At 36.6% G+C, this 15,286-nt stretch overlaps 1 protein-coding gene across 2 annotated transcripts in view; it reads left to right on the top strand.

The window, feature by feature from the left end:
• Nucleotides 1–6,086: 6,086 nt before the first annotated feature.
• The window catches only part of LOC103974256 (iron-sulfur protein required for NADH dehydrogenase, mitochondrial), a 29,961-nt gene continuing 20,761 nt past the window's right edge, over nt 6,087–15,286 (top strand). The window contains exons 1-4 of one of the 2 annotated variants that reach the window (XM_065192248.1): nt 6,087–6,242; nt 6,344–6,464; nt 7,405–7,527; nt 13,540–13,637. In XM_065192248.1, coding sequence (XP_065048320.1) covers nt 6,195–6,242; nt 6,344–6,464; nt 7,405–7,527; nt 13,540–13,637 — 390 coding nt within the window. In that variant the 5' untranslated portion in view covers nt 6,087–6,194. Of the gene's footprint in view, nt 6,243–6,343; nt 6,465–6,885; nt 6,971–7,404; nt 7,528–13,539; nt 13,638–15,286 lie in introns of those variants that run through there. The other variant, XM_065192249.1, reaches the window with a different exon arrangement.

The following is a 15,286-nucleotide window of genomic DNA, read 5'->3' on the forward strand; positions in this document are numbered from 1 at the left end:
CTCCTTTTTTAACAATTTATATTTTTTACTAATTAATTTACATTCATCAAATAAATCATGAAAAGCATTTAATAGTTTATCAAATGATAAATTTGCATCAATTGAACTTGTTACCTCATCTCCAATGGCCATTAGTTCATAGTGAGCAACTTGCTTGGTGATGGTAGGCTCCTCTTCTTCGGATGCACTTGAGTCATCCTATGTAGCTTTGAGAGCCTTCTTCTTTTTTTGCCTTCTCTTTGCTTGAGGACATTACTCTTGAAATGTCCCGGTTTCTTGCATTCATAATATATCACTTGTTTTTTCTTATGTTCAAATTTATTTTTAGTATTATTTTTAAATTTATTTCTTTTTATGAATCTTTTGAACTTTTTTGTTAAGAGTGCTACATCATCATCAAAGTCCTCATTACTTGAGTTTTCTTTCAAGTGGTCTTCTTATGTTCTCAGTGCTATATCCTTCCTGTTCCTTGGAAGGGTGTCCTCAAGCTCTTCATGAGCTTTACATGTCATTTTATAGGTCATCAATGACCCAATTAGTTCTTCAAGAGGAAAATTATTTAGATCTTTGGCCTCTTGAATGGTCGTTACTTTAGGGTCCCAACTCTTTGGAAGGGATCTTAAAATTTTATTAACCATTTTAAAATCTGAGAAACCTTTACCAAGTCCTTTTAGACCATTGACGACATCCATAAATTAGGTGTATATATCTCCAATCGTCTTACTCAATTTCATTCGAAACAACTCGTAAGAATGCACTAGAAGGTTAATTTTTGACTCCTTCACTCTCCTAGTGCCTTCTTGAGTCACTTTGAGTGTGTGTCAAATGTCAAAAGTCATTTCACAAATCGATACTCGATTAAACTCGTTTTTATCTAATGCACAAAATAAGGCATTCATAGCCTTTGCGTTTAAAGCGAAAGTCTTCTTCTCCAATTCATTCCAATCGTTCATTGGAAGAGAAGACTTTTGAAAGTCATTTTCTACAATATTCCATAATTTGAAATCCATTGAAATTAGGAAGATCCTCATTCTAGTCTTCCAATATGTGTAATCCGTCTCATTGAACATGGACGGACGTGTAATTGAATGACCCTCTAGGTTGCTGGCAAATGCTATCTCTCTTGGGTTTAAAATCAAATGAGAGTGAACCTTGCTCTGATACTAATTGTTAGGATCAAGAGCGGCACTAGGGGGGATGAATTAGTATAGTGGAAAACTTTCACGATTTCAAAAGACTTATTTTGATTAAAACTGATTCTAACGAAAATGGTTTCGATTTAATCTGTTTCGAAGAGAATTTGAATTTGAAAGCTTTTGTAAAATTAAAGTCGATCTCGAAAGGTGTTTACTTGAAAGCGTATATAGGCATAGTAAAAGCATAGTAAGGAGAAGAGGCAGTTTACTATAAAAGTAAATTGCTCAAAATAAATGCAAACCAAGTTTTAGAGTGGTTCGGTTAATGTGACCTACATCCACTTTCGGATTCCTCCTCCGACAAGGTCACCGACATCCACTAAAGGCCTTCCTTCAATAGGTGAAGACCGAACACCTCTTTACAACACTTTCTCCTTTTCCCGAGTTTAGGAGATGAACCCTTACAAGCTTCACTCCTCTTTCTTGGATGGTTACAAGGCTAAGAGATGAAGGAGGGCAATTCTAACTTTTACAACACTTTAAGACTCAGGAACTCAAGATTATGCCATATTTCGTGCCCTTTCATCCAGAAAAGGGTAAAGTTTTTATAGGCTCTAATGGCTTCAAAAATAAAGCCAAAAAGTGTCTAATCTCGAATTTCCGGGGTCCTGGCAGTACCACCACCTGACACCTGACACTAGGCGGTATTACCGCTCAGTCTGGGCGGTACCACTACCTGACAGAGCTCCAAGACCGAGCTTTGGTGGTACCACCGCCTAACAAGGACGGTATCACCGCTGGCAACAATAACTGCCGGTGGTACCATCGCCTAGACCACTTGGGAGACTAGGTCTTCTGGGCGGTGCCACCGCCGACCCTATTTTTAGGGGCTGATTGGCCCATTCAATTCGGCCCAAATCAGCCCTATTAGGGGCCCAATTGGCCCCTAATTAAGTTAATGGGATTACCTCCCAATCTTAACTTAATTTATGCTCTAACTACGATAATTAAGACATGATCACAACTCTTCTTATTATGGTGCATCAATTGCTCTTCTAGCGAGCTTCCAACGTACTTCCGGCGAACATCCGACGAACTCTCGGCAATGCTCTAGCAGACTCTTGACAAGCTCTTGGACTTTACGACGATCTTCTTGGCAAGTTCCGATGAGCTTTTTTGGCAAGCTCCTGGGCTTCTCGGTTGGTTCCAACAAAACTTCCGACGAACTGTCACGAACGATCGTCGCGCACCCGCAACAACTCCGTTCAACGAACCGTTCGTCGCTCACACCTGCATGTACAGCTGCTTGACAGCATGGTTTCTCTTGGTTTTGGATCATTTTGCTTGCAAATATGTAAGTTCGAACAAGCTGTAGCGTTACAAAGCGACCGCTCATCGAACCGAGCAAAACAGTCCCAAAACAGCCCAAAATAGTTCCGTTTTCACGTGCCGCGGGAGGGTAGCGGAGAACTGCCTCTGCTCACCAAAATATCAGCCATCTCAGACCCCTAGAACCACCCGGGTGGCACAGGGTTGGATGGGGCTTTGGTTATATACCGGGCGTTGAGATCTCTTTCGCAAGTTCGCACGTGACCTTTACGGGAACTTGTCTTCGCGCCCGGGACCAGGTGAGCGACTGTTTGTGGGCTTGCAACTATTCGTTCATCCTTGAAAGCCTTGTTTTTCTCCCTCTCCCTCTTTTCTCTTGTGCACACAAGGTGTTCGTCGAATTGCTTGTAAAGCTTCCCCTTTTCGTGAGACTTCGGGACTTATTCGTTGCTCGTTCTTTGAACTAACAATCCTTCTCTTTTACAGGTCATTCGAGACCTGCGAGAGGTTACAAAGTGGGCTGATCCTTGCGGAGCAATATCGCAAGGGCGAAGCGCGACTTAGGCAACACAAGCTAAGTTCGCGTCTTTGCCACAAGGGTAACTCGCGACTTAGGCAACGCAAGCTAAGTTCGTGTCTTTGGCCGCAAGGGTGCCTCACGCCTTAGGCAATTCCAGCTAAGGTCGTGACATTGTGGTATCAGAGCCGACCTAGCATTAGGGCAGGGTGAGAGGGCTCGAGTAGGAAAGGGTTACCCGTGGATGGAGTCAAAGAACTCATCACGGCGTGGAGCCACCACTGAGTTAATCCTCACATGCACTATGCTAGGGTTCGATCTGGGATATGTTGGACCTTGACGAGGACGTCAAGCTAATTGAGTTGGGGATAAATGTAATATCCCATTAGTCCCACATCGGAAGTGGGGAATGTGTATGATTAGCTTATAAGGGCCTGATGAGTGTATTACGTTACCTCCCGCTTAAGCATTTTGGTCCGTCGTTGAGGACCAAAATGGAGTTATTGGCCAGTTAGCTCATCAGTCTCGGGTCGTGACACGAACAGGATGAGCGAGAGCGAGAAGTTGGCTACTCTTCGCGAGCGGAGGAAGCGCAATCTGGTGCGCTAACTGGGAAAAAGAGTCATAAGGAGAGACTCACGACGACGGAAACCCGCCTTGATGTTCTGGAAGTGAGCATGGAGGAACTCTACCATGGCCAACAAAGACTTGTTGGGGTAGAGAGCTCTAAGAGGAAGCAGAGTCCAGGATCGACAAGGTCGAGGCCCTAGTCGACCGATTGTTTGATGACACCAAAGACTCTGTGCAAAGGTGGCCATGCTCACAAGAACACTAAATGCGGGAGGAGGCAACACCCGCGTTCGCAACATGAAGAAGAAGTCATCAACAACTACCAACAAGCATCGACAGTTTAAGTGGGGGAGAATGTCACGAACGGTCGTGCGCACCCGCAATAACTCCGTTCAACGAACCGTTCGTCACTCACACATGCATGTACAACTGCTTGACAGATGGTTTCTCTTGGTTTTGGGTCATTTTGCTTGCAAATATGTAAGTTCGAACAAGCTGTAGCGTTACAAAGCGACCGCTCACCAAACCGAGCAAAACAGCCCAAAACAGCTCCATTTTCGCGTGCCGCCGGAGGGAAGCGGAGAACTGCCTCCGCTCACCAAAATGTCAGCCATCTTAGACCCCTAGAACCACCTGGGTGGCACAGGGCTGGAATGGGCTTCGGTTATATTCGGGTGTTGAGATCTCTTTCGCAAGTTCGCACGTGACCTTTACGGGAACTTGTCTTCGCGCTCGGGACCAGGTGAGCGGCTGTTTGTGGGCTTGTAGTTGTTCGTTCATTCTTGAAAGCCTTGTTTTTCTCCCTCTCCCTCTTTTCTCTTGTGCACACAAGGTGTTCGTTGAATTGCTTGTAAAGCTTCCCCTTTTCGCGAGACTTCGGGACTTGTCCGTTGCTCGTTCTTTGAACTAACCATCTTTCTCTTTTACAGGTCCTTCGGGACCTGCGAGATGTTACAAAGTGGGCTGATCCTTGCAGAGCAATATCGCAAGGGCGAAGCGCGACTTAGGCAACGCAAACTAAGTTCGCGTCTTTGCCACAAGGGTAACTCGCGACTTAGGCAACGCAAACTAAGTTCGCGTCTTTGCCACAAGGGTAACTCGCGACTTAGACAACGCAAGCTAAGTTCGCGTCTTTGGCCTCAAGGGTGCCTCACGCCTTAGGCAATTCCATGACAGAACGTCCAGACTTCTGACGAACTCTCGAACTCCCAATATGATCTCGATCTTGACTCCGGCACAAAACCCGCTTTATGTCTTACTGCTAACGTAGTTAATTTTGCACACTTTTCTCAACATATAGATTAGAACAAACAAATTATAATTGGCTTCATCATCAAAATCCGAGGTTCGACGCCACTCATGGTAGGAACATGGGGTGGAGGCGACGAGTGGGCGCCACTCGTGGTGGGTAGCTAGTAGAAGACGAAGGGGTATTGTATTTTCATCACTTTAGAGAAAAAACAGAATACCGTTATATAAAACCTAATTAGGGAGAGCCATTAAGTAAAAAACCTAATAATAAAAGTTTTATTAGGTAAAATATTAATTTTATAAAAATAATTTGAACTAATGGTCAACTTATAGTTATATGAGAGAGGGAGAGAGAGAGTTTCTTTTATAAGAATATGAACTAATATTTATAGAAAATAAGTATAAAAAGATGCTTATTTTGAGGAATATATATAGCATGATTTTTTGAAAGAAATCTCAATTTTTGAGATTTTTTTTATATATGACGTCCCTCATTTTCGAACTATCTAAAGAGAGTCTCTATTTCTTAAAATGATAAAAATACACTGACAGGTTTAATTTTTAAGTTTTCTATCGAAATCTAGCCAGACCGAATTAGTCAAACGAGTTTGATATGGTGTCAAACCAAATCAATTATAAATATTTGGGAATAGAATTATAATATTTTTGATTTAATTGAATAAGTTAAACTATTTCTATATTAATTAATTTAAATTCTCATAAATTTTAATTAATTTTATTATATTTATTAAAATTTTATAAATTATTTTAGAGTTTGAGATATATATTTGTTATTACTTTAAAAAAAAAAAAATTCAACTCGATCGGTTCATCTTATGGATTAATCCAATACAAATTGAACTGGCTGTCCTATCAAGGGTATTTTCGACACTATGGTATCAAAGGAATTTTCGACACCAAGGGAAAAGAGGAGACATTTAAAAAAAAAATCTAAAATAAAAAGTATATATATATATATATATATAATTTTACTTAAATATATAATAGCAACAAAACCGGGCCTTTTATCTTTTTGTTAGATAACCCAAAGTAAACTAGTAGAGAGTGAAATAGCCTTGTATAAAAAAAAAAAAAAAAACGAAAAAAAAAGCCTAGAAAATTCTCTAACAATCTGAAATAGTCAAATTGGTTATCTGTACCCATTTATAACTCACCGACTCCTGCCGATGTTGTAATTGGACGACAAGGGGCCCGCATTACTTACTTTTGTAGGCTCTATATTTCTGGGGTTCGGAGCCAAGCCAAGCCGAGAGTGAGCTGTGCGTTTCCGGCTTCGTTAAATTGCCGGTCCCACGCGTGTCCATAGATGTCGAACAGCTGTTACTTGAGGCGATCAAATTAGGGTTTGAGAAACAAGAAAGCGGCTCTTGATGGGGCTGAACAGATTAGTATCCGGGAATCGCCTGCTTAAACGCACGGTATCCCAACCCGATTTTGAAATTTTGATCTGAGAAAACAATGTAGATGTCATTTCTTATGCCAATTTTTCGTCTTTTTGTCGGTTTTGTTGCTGGATTAGCGATGGTATTGCACCAGAAGGTATAGTGCACATGCTCCGAAAGGCCCATCGCTCGATGGAGTTAAAGATATTATCGCCGTTGCTTCAGGCAAGGGCGGCGTTGGGAAGTCCACGACTGCAGGTCTAGTTCGTTGCTTCTGGTTTGGTTCTTTTTGTGGACTTCACAGGTTGTTCTTTTGTCTCCTACACATTGTCTAGTGTTGGTTTATGATTTCAGGAGCAGGAGTCATATAGGTTCTCGTTGCGCTAAGCATTTTGTATTACAAAACATTTTGTTCAATTTTGCTCTCATATGGCTTTGCTTGCCATGGAAGAGCAAAGATACTTCCATATGCAATTTTGTTGTGGTTGGAAATATTAGCAAAAGGTCTTTTTGGTTATTTTGACAGTTATTTGCTTCTTCGCTATGATGCGAGTCATTTGGTATGAGAGGTCTGAATTGATTTGTCGGTTTATATATACATACACATTAAAAACCAGGATATTACGATAGAATTTAGAATTATTGATGACCATTTTGATTCCGTTTCTGTCCTTTCCAGGTTGTTGTTCCTTTGACTTAGATGAACCATTCAATGATCTTGGCCTTTAAAAGAAAATCACATTACAAAGAACAATACTCAAACGGTGAATTTTTGTCCTTGGATGTTCCGAAAATTTATTTTTATGCTTTGCAACAATTGATATATGATCTGCATATTTCTTGAATGGACTTTCTACAGCTGAAGAACTGAGTTGTTTATCTGATATGGGTTGATGCTTTTTCACCCTTGTTTGATCAAATTGTTATTGAAATGCAAGTTTTTATGTGAGCTGTATACACTGACCGACATATAAATTAAAACAAATCTTTGATAGTATTACTTATAAGGTAGTCATGTTTCTAATTATGTGTATGCACAATTTGTTTATATGCCTTTTTATTTTTTGCTTAGTTTTATGCCTTTATGTTTTGCACTCGCATATATGACTGTGTTATGAAATTGTTATCGTTGATTCTTCTGAAGAAAAGGGCTGTCATGAAAATCACTTACGTTTCTGCTTTTTGTTCATTTTTCCAGTTAATTTGGCAGTTGCACTTGCTAATGCATGTCAACTCAAAGTAGGTCTACTAGATGCTGACATATATGGGCCATCTGTTCCTACAATGATGAATCTCCAGGGAAAGCCAGAAGTGAGTAAAGGTGTTATTCTCTTTTTTCTTGTGGTATTTTACACTTCTACAGCAGTGCCTTATAATTATTAAATTACCATTGTGTCTTTTAGGTGGGAAAAATTGTCCTATCATAGATAGATTAAATAATATTTTGTTGGTTATTAACTGGCTAACATCTTACCATTGTCTCCATTGCAATGCTTGATATTGTAAGAGAGTGTTAGCCATGGTAGGGTGCGCTGCACCATCACATTTGTCTGGTTGCAGTATTAGCCATCATTTTTATTACTTTAATCCCAAGGCAAATTCAGCTCAGAAGTTTTGTTTGTTGTCACAATACTCTGTGCTTTGAAGTTATAGTTCATCTCCTTTTAGAGAGTAATAGATGCTTATATATACATATCCATGAGGTCACTTGTTGTTATGCAAGGTAACCATATAATCACATCCACATATGCACATAGCATGTTCTTTGTAAAACTGGTTGTCGCCTATATTGTATCTTTGTGTTTTCTTTATTTTCCTGAGAGAGTTTATTGGGCCACATCTTTTCCCCAAGTGGTACTAGACCATTTCATTAGAACTAATGTTACATCTTTGGAATCAGAATTAACTGACATATAACTGGGATGCATTATTGTTGAACTATCTGCATCACTAATGTCAAATTCATAAGGCATAGTGTAATCACCGATAATTTCTCCCTTAACATAAATTAATTACTATAAATGATATATTGCTTTATTATTAACTTCTATATTTGTGTATTATAGTTAAGGAAATAATTAAATTTGGTTTCCTTAATCACATGGATAAGTTAGTAATTCTACTAATCAATTAAATTATTAATTGATTTATTTCCTAATGAGTGATTTAATATTTAGGAAGTAAATAGTTTACATTTCATTTTTGTGTGTGAATTATAAGAAATAAATATTATATTACTTTTTTGTGTGTGCAAGCAAATGTAAAATAAATTAAAAATAAAAATTAAATTATTATTTATCTTTCGGGGAGATCTTATCTTCTCCTATATAAAGGGATTACTCATCCCTCATTTTCTACTAAGTCTAACAATAGGAGGATTGAGGAGATGCTATGGGCCCATCATAGTGTGGAGCCACCAATGAACATAGTATAGTAGATTCACATCAAGTATGGTCTCTCATAATATTTAATCATATTGATTTCTTGGTGTATGCGTGAGTGATTGAATGAGTGTAAATAAATGATCATGAATGTTTATGTATCCCTGCCGAGGGTAGGTATGGCGATTCCCTTCGGGGATTAGTTGGCCGTCAGACGTGATAGTTAGACGGTTCCTCCATCCGCTGTTGGGAGGAACGTGTCCCCACTTCGGGGATTAGTTGGCCGTCAGACGTGATAGTTAGACGGTTCCTCCATCCGCTGTTGGGAGGAACGTGTCCCCACTTGTGCGGGGGAGGGATACCACTCCATCCGCTGTTGAGAGTGCGATATGGATTATCTCCATTCGTTGTTGGGAGGAATCCATCCCGTGGAATATGCCTCTCCATCCGCTGTTGGGAGAGTTTACCATTGGGTGATGTACGCCTTTGTTATTATGTATGTGTTGCATGTGGCTGATGCATGATTTTGTTTGTTATGTAAGAAATTATCATCATTTTTCTGATGCATAAGTTTTATGATGAATAGATATATTTTCATATTAAATTATTGATATTTGTTTATATTTCATGAATATTGAAGATTATTTTTATGATTTTTCTGAGGTTCCTATCAGCATATGTGGTTGTTGATGTGTTTTTATTTTATATTTATTTTCAGAGTAATCTACTATTGTGTAATAGATTTGAAGCTTGGGTGGAAGAGACTTATGACCCTGTGAAGAAGATGTCATTTTTCTAGCTAATAGCTTATTTACTATTGTAAAGACAATGATTTGAATTCAAAGACGAATGAAAAGAAAAGGAGGGAGTTTATTATGTAAATTATGGATAATAAATTACTGATTTATTATTTTTTTTATAAATTCGGGATGTGACAAATTTAATGGTATCAAAGCAATGATTTTGTGGACCTATTGGAATATGGGATCCTAGGACTGGAATATTAGATGACCCAATTAGTGTTTGAGATTTAGATTTTAAGAATTAGATTTAAATACAATATATATTTAAGATATTATGATCATTTTTAATCAAATATAATTTTCTTTATAAAAATAGTTGATTAAAGATGTTACTTGAATTTCGTTAAATGACTTGAAATAGGATTATAGAAGGTCAAAATTTTAATTTTTCTCTAAATTAAAATAAGTGTCATATTAGTTTATCTTATAAACTCTCAGAAGATTTTATATTTCGAATATGATTTTTCCATGATCTTCTTGTCCCCTTTTTGAAAAGTAGATTAGGGATATTAATTTAATTATAGAATATTTATTTTATTTTTGAGATATATATGACTTAGTTATTTATTAAGATTATAGTAAGTTTTAGTTATCCTCTTAATGTAAAAGTTTTGATAATTTTAAGTGCAAAAATTTTATAGGAACTTTATAAATATAAATATAAAGTATTTACCTTTATAATTTTTGTTACTATATATTATTCTTAAAATTGAGATTAAATTTGACATATGCTAGGATGGTTTGTAGAAGTTATTGTTGATATTAATAAAATATGTGACTTTGAAGTTAGAATACATTTGATCGTGCATTGATATTTAAACTTAATTGTATGAGTAATTAATTTAAATATAGTTTTGATTTAATATAAAATTAATTATCAGATATTATTTGTTTAATGAAATGATGAGTCTAATGAGAATTAGATATAATGTTATTTCTTTGACATATATAAAATATAAATCATTCGAAATTATAAAAGAATATATGTTGAATAGTTATATAAATTTTCATCATTTCAATTGCTTTTGTTGAGTTGTACCTTAACTTATATTTTATGTCAACAATCAATTAATTTTTAAAACTTAAAAATTTTATTGATTTATTAGATATAGAATTTGATATACTTGGGTAATCTAAAACCAAATTTATTCAATAAGTTTAATTAATCTGTCATATATTTTATGTTAAAAATATATAAATATATATTTCTGACTGAAGAGTTTTCGAGTGGTACATTTAATTAAAATATTTTTCAAGCTAATTTAGTTTTGTCCGACTTAGTATTTCAAAAGCTAACTATATTGATTAATGTTATTTTTAATCAAATTTGGAGACCAAATTTTTATTAAGTGGGGGAGAAATGTAATCACCGATAATTTCTCCCTTAACATAAATTAATTACTATAAATGATATATTGCTTTATTATTAACTTCTATATTTGTGTATTATAGTTAAGGAAATAATTAAATTTGGTTTCCTTAATCACATGGATAAGTTAGGAATTCTACTAATCAATTAAATTATTAATTGATTTATTTCCTAATGAGTGATTTGATATTTAGGAAGTAAATAGTTTACATTTTATTTTTGTGTGTGAACTATAAGAAATAAATATTATATTACTTTTTTGTGTGTAAAAGCAAATGTAAAATAAATTAAAAATAAAAAATAAATTATTACTTACCTGGGGAGATCTCATCTTCTCCTATATAAAGGGACTACTCATCCCTCATTCTCTACTAAGCCTAACAATAGGAGGATTGAGGAGATGACTTTCCAAGGAGATGATATCAAGGAAGGGATAATCGAAGAGAGGCAGGATCCTTTCTTTTTAATTAGCTTTGATTTGTGTTTTGAAATCTTAACGTTGAGATTGTTATAATTTTATAATGAATGATGATGTTTTAATTTCGAAATTTCATGATTTATAAATAATAATAATTGATTTGTGATGTTAGACTGATTATTTGATTTGTATTGATATTTTAGGCTTAGGTGAATTTTTAATATTGATTTAATTATTAAAATTCTTATTTAGTATAATAGTTCTAATTTATTTAATTAGTTATATCTATGTTTTAAGAATTATGTGTGAATTTCTGTAATGTAATTAGTTTTAAATTTTAGATCAAGAATTTAAAGTTTTAATTAATATATTTGAGTAATTCTTTAATAATTTTAAATATTGAAATCTAATTTTATAAGAGGAGTCTAATTGGGGTCTGACTTGATTCAAGTTGATCGATCAGATCGAATTGACTCAGACTATGTGGTCATGTACAACCTAGCTTATGTGACTAAGTACAACCTAGCCCATGTGGTCAGGCATGACCCAACCCATGTGGCTAGGTACGATCTAGTCCATATGGCCATGTATGACCCAGCCCATGCGGTAAGGTACGAAGACCCAATCATGTGGTTAGGTATCGGCCAGCTCATGTGGCTAGGTTCAATCCTGTCTATGTGGCCATGTATAACCCAACTCATATGGTAAGGTACGACCTAACCATGTGGCTAAGCATGGGCCAGCTTATGCGGCTAGGTACAACTCCTTCTAGGTGGTCAGATACAACCCTAACTCATGTGTCTAGGATCAACTCGTGAGCCAAGCATGGCCTAGTTCAATGGTAAGGCCCAGCCCAACTTATAAGTGAGGCTTAGCCTAGTCCATGAAGTTAAGCCTGCCCAGCTACGCGATTGGCATTAGACATTTCGTTGCTCCTTTTATATAGCCGGTCGTACCTCAACTCAACATAGTATTTGGAATAGGTATATGCAATGTATATGACCCGCTCAAGACTTAGGTGGTTGGTTCGGTTTGGGTTAGCACTATACGACATAGTCCAATCTCCCTCTCTATTGGTTTGAGCTCATTAATTGATGAAATCGAACAGGTTTGATCAGTTAAAGTCAATTTCAAGTGATTCCAAACTAACTTGACTAGTTCAAACTGATTTGACCGGTTTAGGGTGATTCCAGACCGGTTCTATAAGGATTTGATATTGGTTCCGTTAGATCATAATCGAATTGAATTTGGTTTAAGTCAATTGAGCTATTCCAATTAGGGTTTTGATTGATTGAGGATTATTGAGATATTGATGTTTAATGCTTTTATGATTTGATGAATTTAAAGGTTTTATTTGAAGGTGTCGTTTGAAAATGATTATTGATTTTCTATGTTTATGATATTGATATGATAAGTATCATATAGTAGATGTGACTAGATTAGTAGTTCACATTGGGAGTGCAACCTGTGAAAAGAGCTACGGGCCTATCATAGTGTAGAGCCACCAATGAACATAGTCTAGTAGATTTACATCAAGTATGGTCTCTCATAATATTTAATCATATTGATTTCTTGATGTATGCGTGAGTGATTGAATGAGTGTAAATAAATGATCATGAATGTTTATGTATCCCTGCCGAGAGCAGGTATGGCGATTCCCTTCGGGGATTAGTTGGCCGTCAGACGTGATGGTTAGACTGTTCCTCCATCCGCTGTTGGGAGTGCGATATGGATTATCTCCATTCACTGTTGGAAGGAATCCATCTCGTGGAATATGCCTCTCTATCCGCTGTTGGGAGAGTTTACCATTGGGTGATGTACGTCTTTGTTATTATGTATGTGTTGCATGTGGCTGATGCATGATTTTGTTTATTATATAAGAAATTATCATCAATTTTCTGATGCATAAGTTTTATGATGAATAGATATATTTTCATATTAAATTATTGATATTTGTTTATATTTCATGAATATTGAAGATTATTTTTATGATTTTTCTGAGGTTCCTACCAGCATGTGTTGTTGTTGATGTGTTTTTATTTTATATTTATTTTCAGAGTAATCTACTATTGTGTAATAGATTTGAAGCTTTGGGTGGAAGAGACTTATGACCCTGTGAAGAAGATGTCATTTTTCTAGCTAATAGCTTATTTACTATTGTAAAGACAATGATTTGAATTCAAAGACGAATTAAAAGAAAATGAGGGAGTTTATTATGTAAATTATGGATAATAAATTACTGATTTATTATTCTTTTTATAAATTCGGGATGTGACACATAGTCATTGATGTAGCCTGGTCTTTTTATTGCTTGATCCAGTGTTTCTCTCAATTATATCAATTATCAAATTTGTCTTTGCAGATATGAAGATGATCCCTGTTGAAAACCATGGAGTTCGATGTATGTCCATTGGGTTTCTTGTCGACAAGGATGCACCAATTGTATGGAGAGGTCCTATGGTTTGTCTATGCATCTGACCTTGTTTTTCCTTATTGTGTTCTTTGAGATTCATCACTTATATTTATTTTATGCTTCTACTAGACATTATTGGAGTTGTTTCATTAGTTTTTGTTTCTGTTTTTTTCATTAAATTTCATAGTAATTGGCCAAGTGCTTCTCATTCTTAAATCAATTATTTTGCGTAGTTACATGATGTCTTGATCGTCAGCTAGTAGTTTGTCTATCTTACTTTAGTTTGTGGTTTTGATACCAAACCAGAAGATAAACAACATTAAGTATTGTTCGAAGCTAGTAAGAGAGACAGATGTCCAATGGAGCATAGGCAAAATACCTGCATAATAGTTTGTTGGTGGAGACTGTACAAGTGTTTAGGACTGTTTGGCGCACAAGGTAATGGTGCTGCTGCATCTGCTGGCTTAGTTATGTCGAAACAATGTGTCCAGAGCTTACTGGGACCAGAGACCTGGTCCCACCCGATCTCTTACCTACACCAATCCAGCCAAGAGCTGTACCTAGTTGGTCATTGTACGGCTTCATTTGACCTTTTCAAGGCTTGAGAGCTGTTTTGTGAATCTGCTCCTTTCCAACTAGGGCAGCTTATGGTGATGAGTCACATGAGACACTGCATCTTGGCTTGGAAGGTCAACAAGGATTCTGGCACGAACTTGGAGACGAACATCTCCTATTTTCTGCAGGGGATAACCTGTATCAAAAACTTGGAAAGACTAAATTGTGTGTTGATTAAAGGAGCCAACAGACTCTAAGACAATAGTCTTTAGACAGCTAGGGACTCGACTGGAAACTCAAGGAAGCAGCAGGACAGAATTACAAGAGGTAAATGTAGCAGTTACTATATTGTCGTGGTTACTGTCGCAGGTCACAATAGAGCATAGATCCTGTAGCATTTTACCATAGAAGTTGCTATATATGAACATTAATCACTATATAATTTGGAAGATGAATTATTATAGTGAAGAATGAGTTATAATAGGATTGATGTAGTAATCAAGGTCTGTCATACTGAAGCGTATTGCCCCCGTATCGGTCCGATAGGTATCGGTACGCGGACCGCCCGGTACCACTACAGTGCTACAGTCTAATACTGTAGCACTGCTACAGTATGAAAAATAAAAAATTATTCGGTACACCAGGGTGTACCGCTCGGTACGCCCTGATGTCCGCTCGGTACACTGGTACCGTACCGAGCCCGGGTCGAAACGTCGGTATGGTATGGTACAGTACAGCGAACCTTGGTAGTAATAGCCATATACATGAGACGCTATAAACTTTAAGACCATACATAATAAACATAGTTTAGTGTGTTGTTATCTTGGGCACTTTTTAGAATTGGAGAAAAAATTGTTAGAGGTGTGAATTATAATAAATTTTCTATCGGAGAGAAATGATTACTGTGGCTTCTTCAATTATCCTTATCTTCTATGGACAGCATCCTTTACCATCCAAATCTTAAATGGTAGTATGCAGAGGACACTATCTAATGATGCTTCTAGAACATCCTTCCCGTGTCAATTACTAGTTTATGATCATCACTTCATCAGAATATGTTTCTCTGTTTGGACGTGCAGGAAAGTAGTGTATTACAAAGTCTATACTGACATGCATCTATTGATGGCTTCAGAAAGTTTTA

Source organism: Musa acuminata, chromosome BXJ1-7, assembly GCF_036884655.1.
Source record: "Musa acuminata AAA Group cultivar baxijiao chromosome BXJ1-7, Cavendish_Baxijiao_AAA, whole genome shotgun sequence".
Taxonomy (NCBI): Eukaryota; Viridiplantae; Streptophyta; class Magnoliopsida; order Zingiberales; family Musaceae; genus Musa; species Musa acuminata.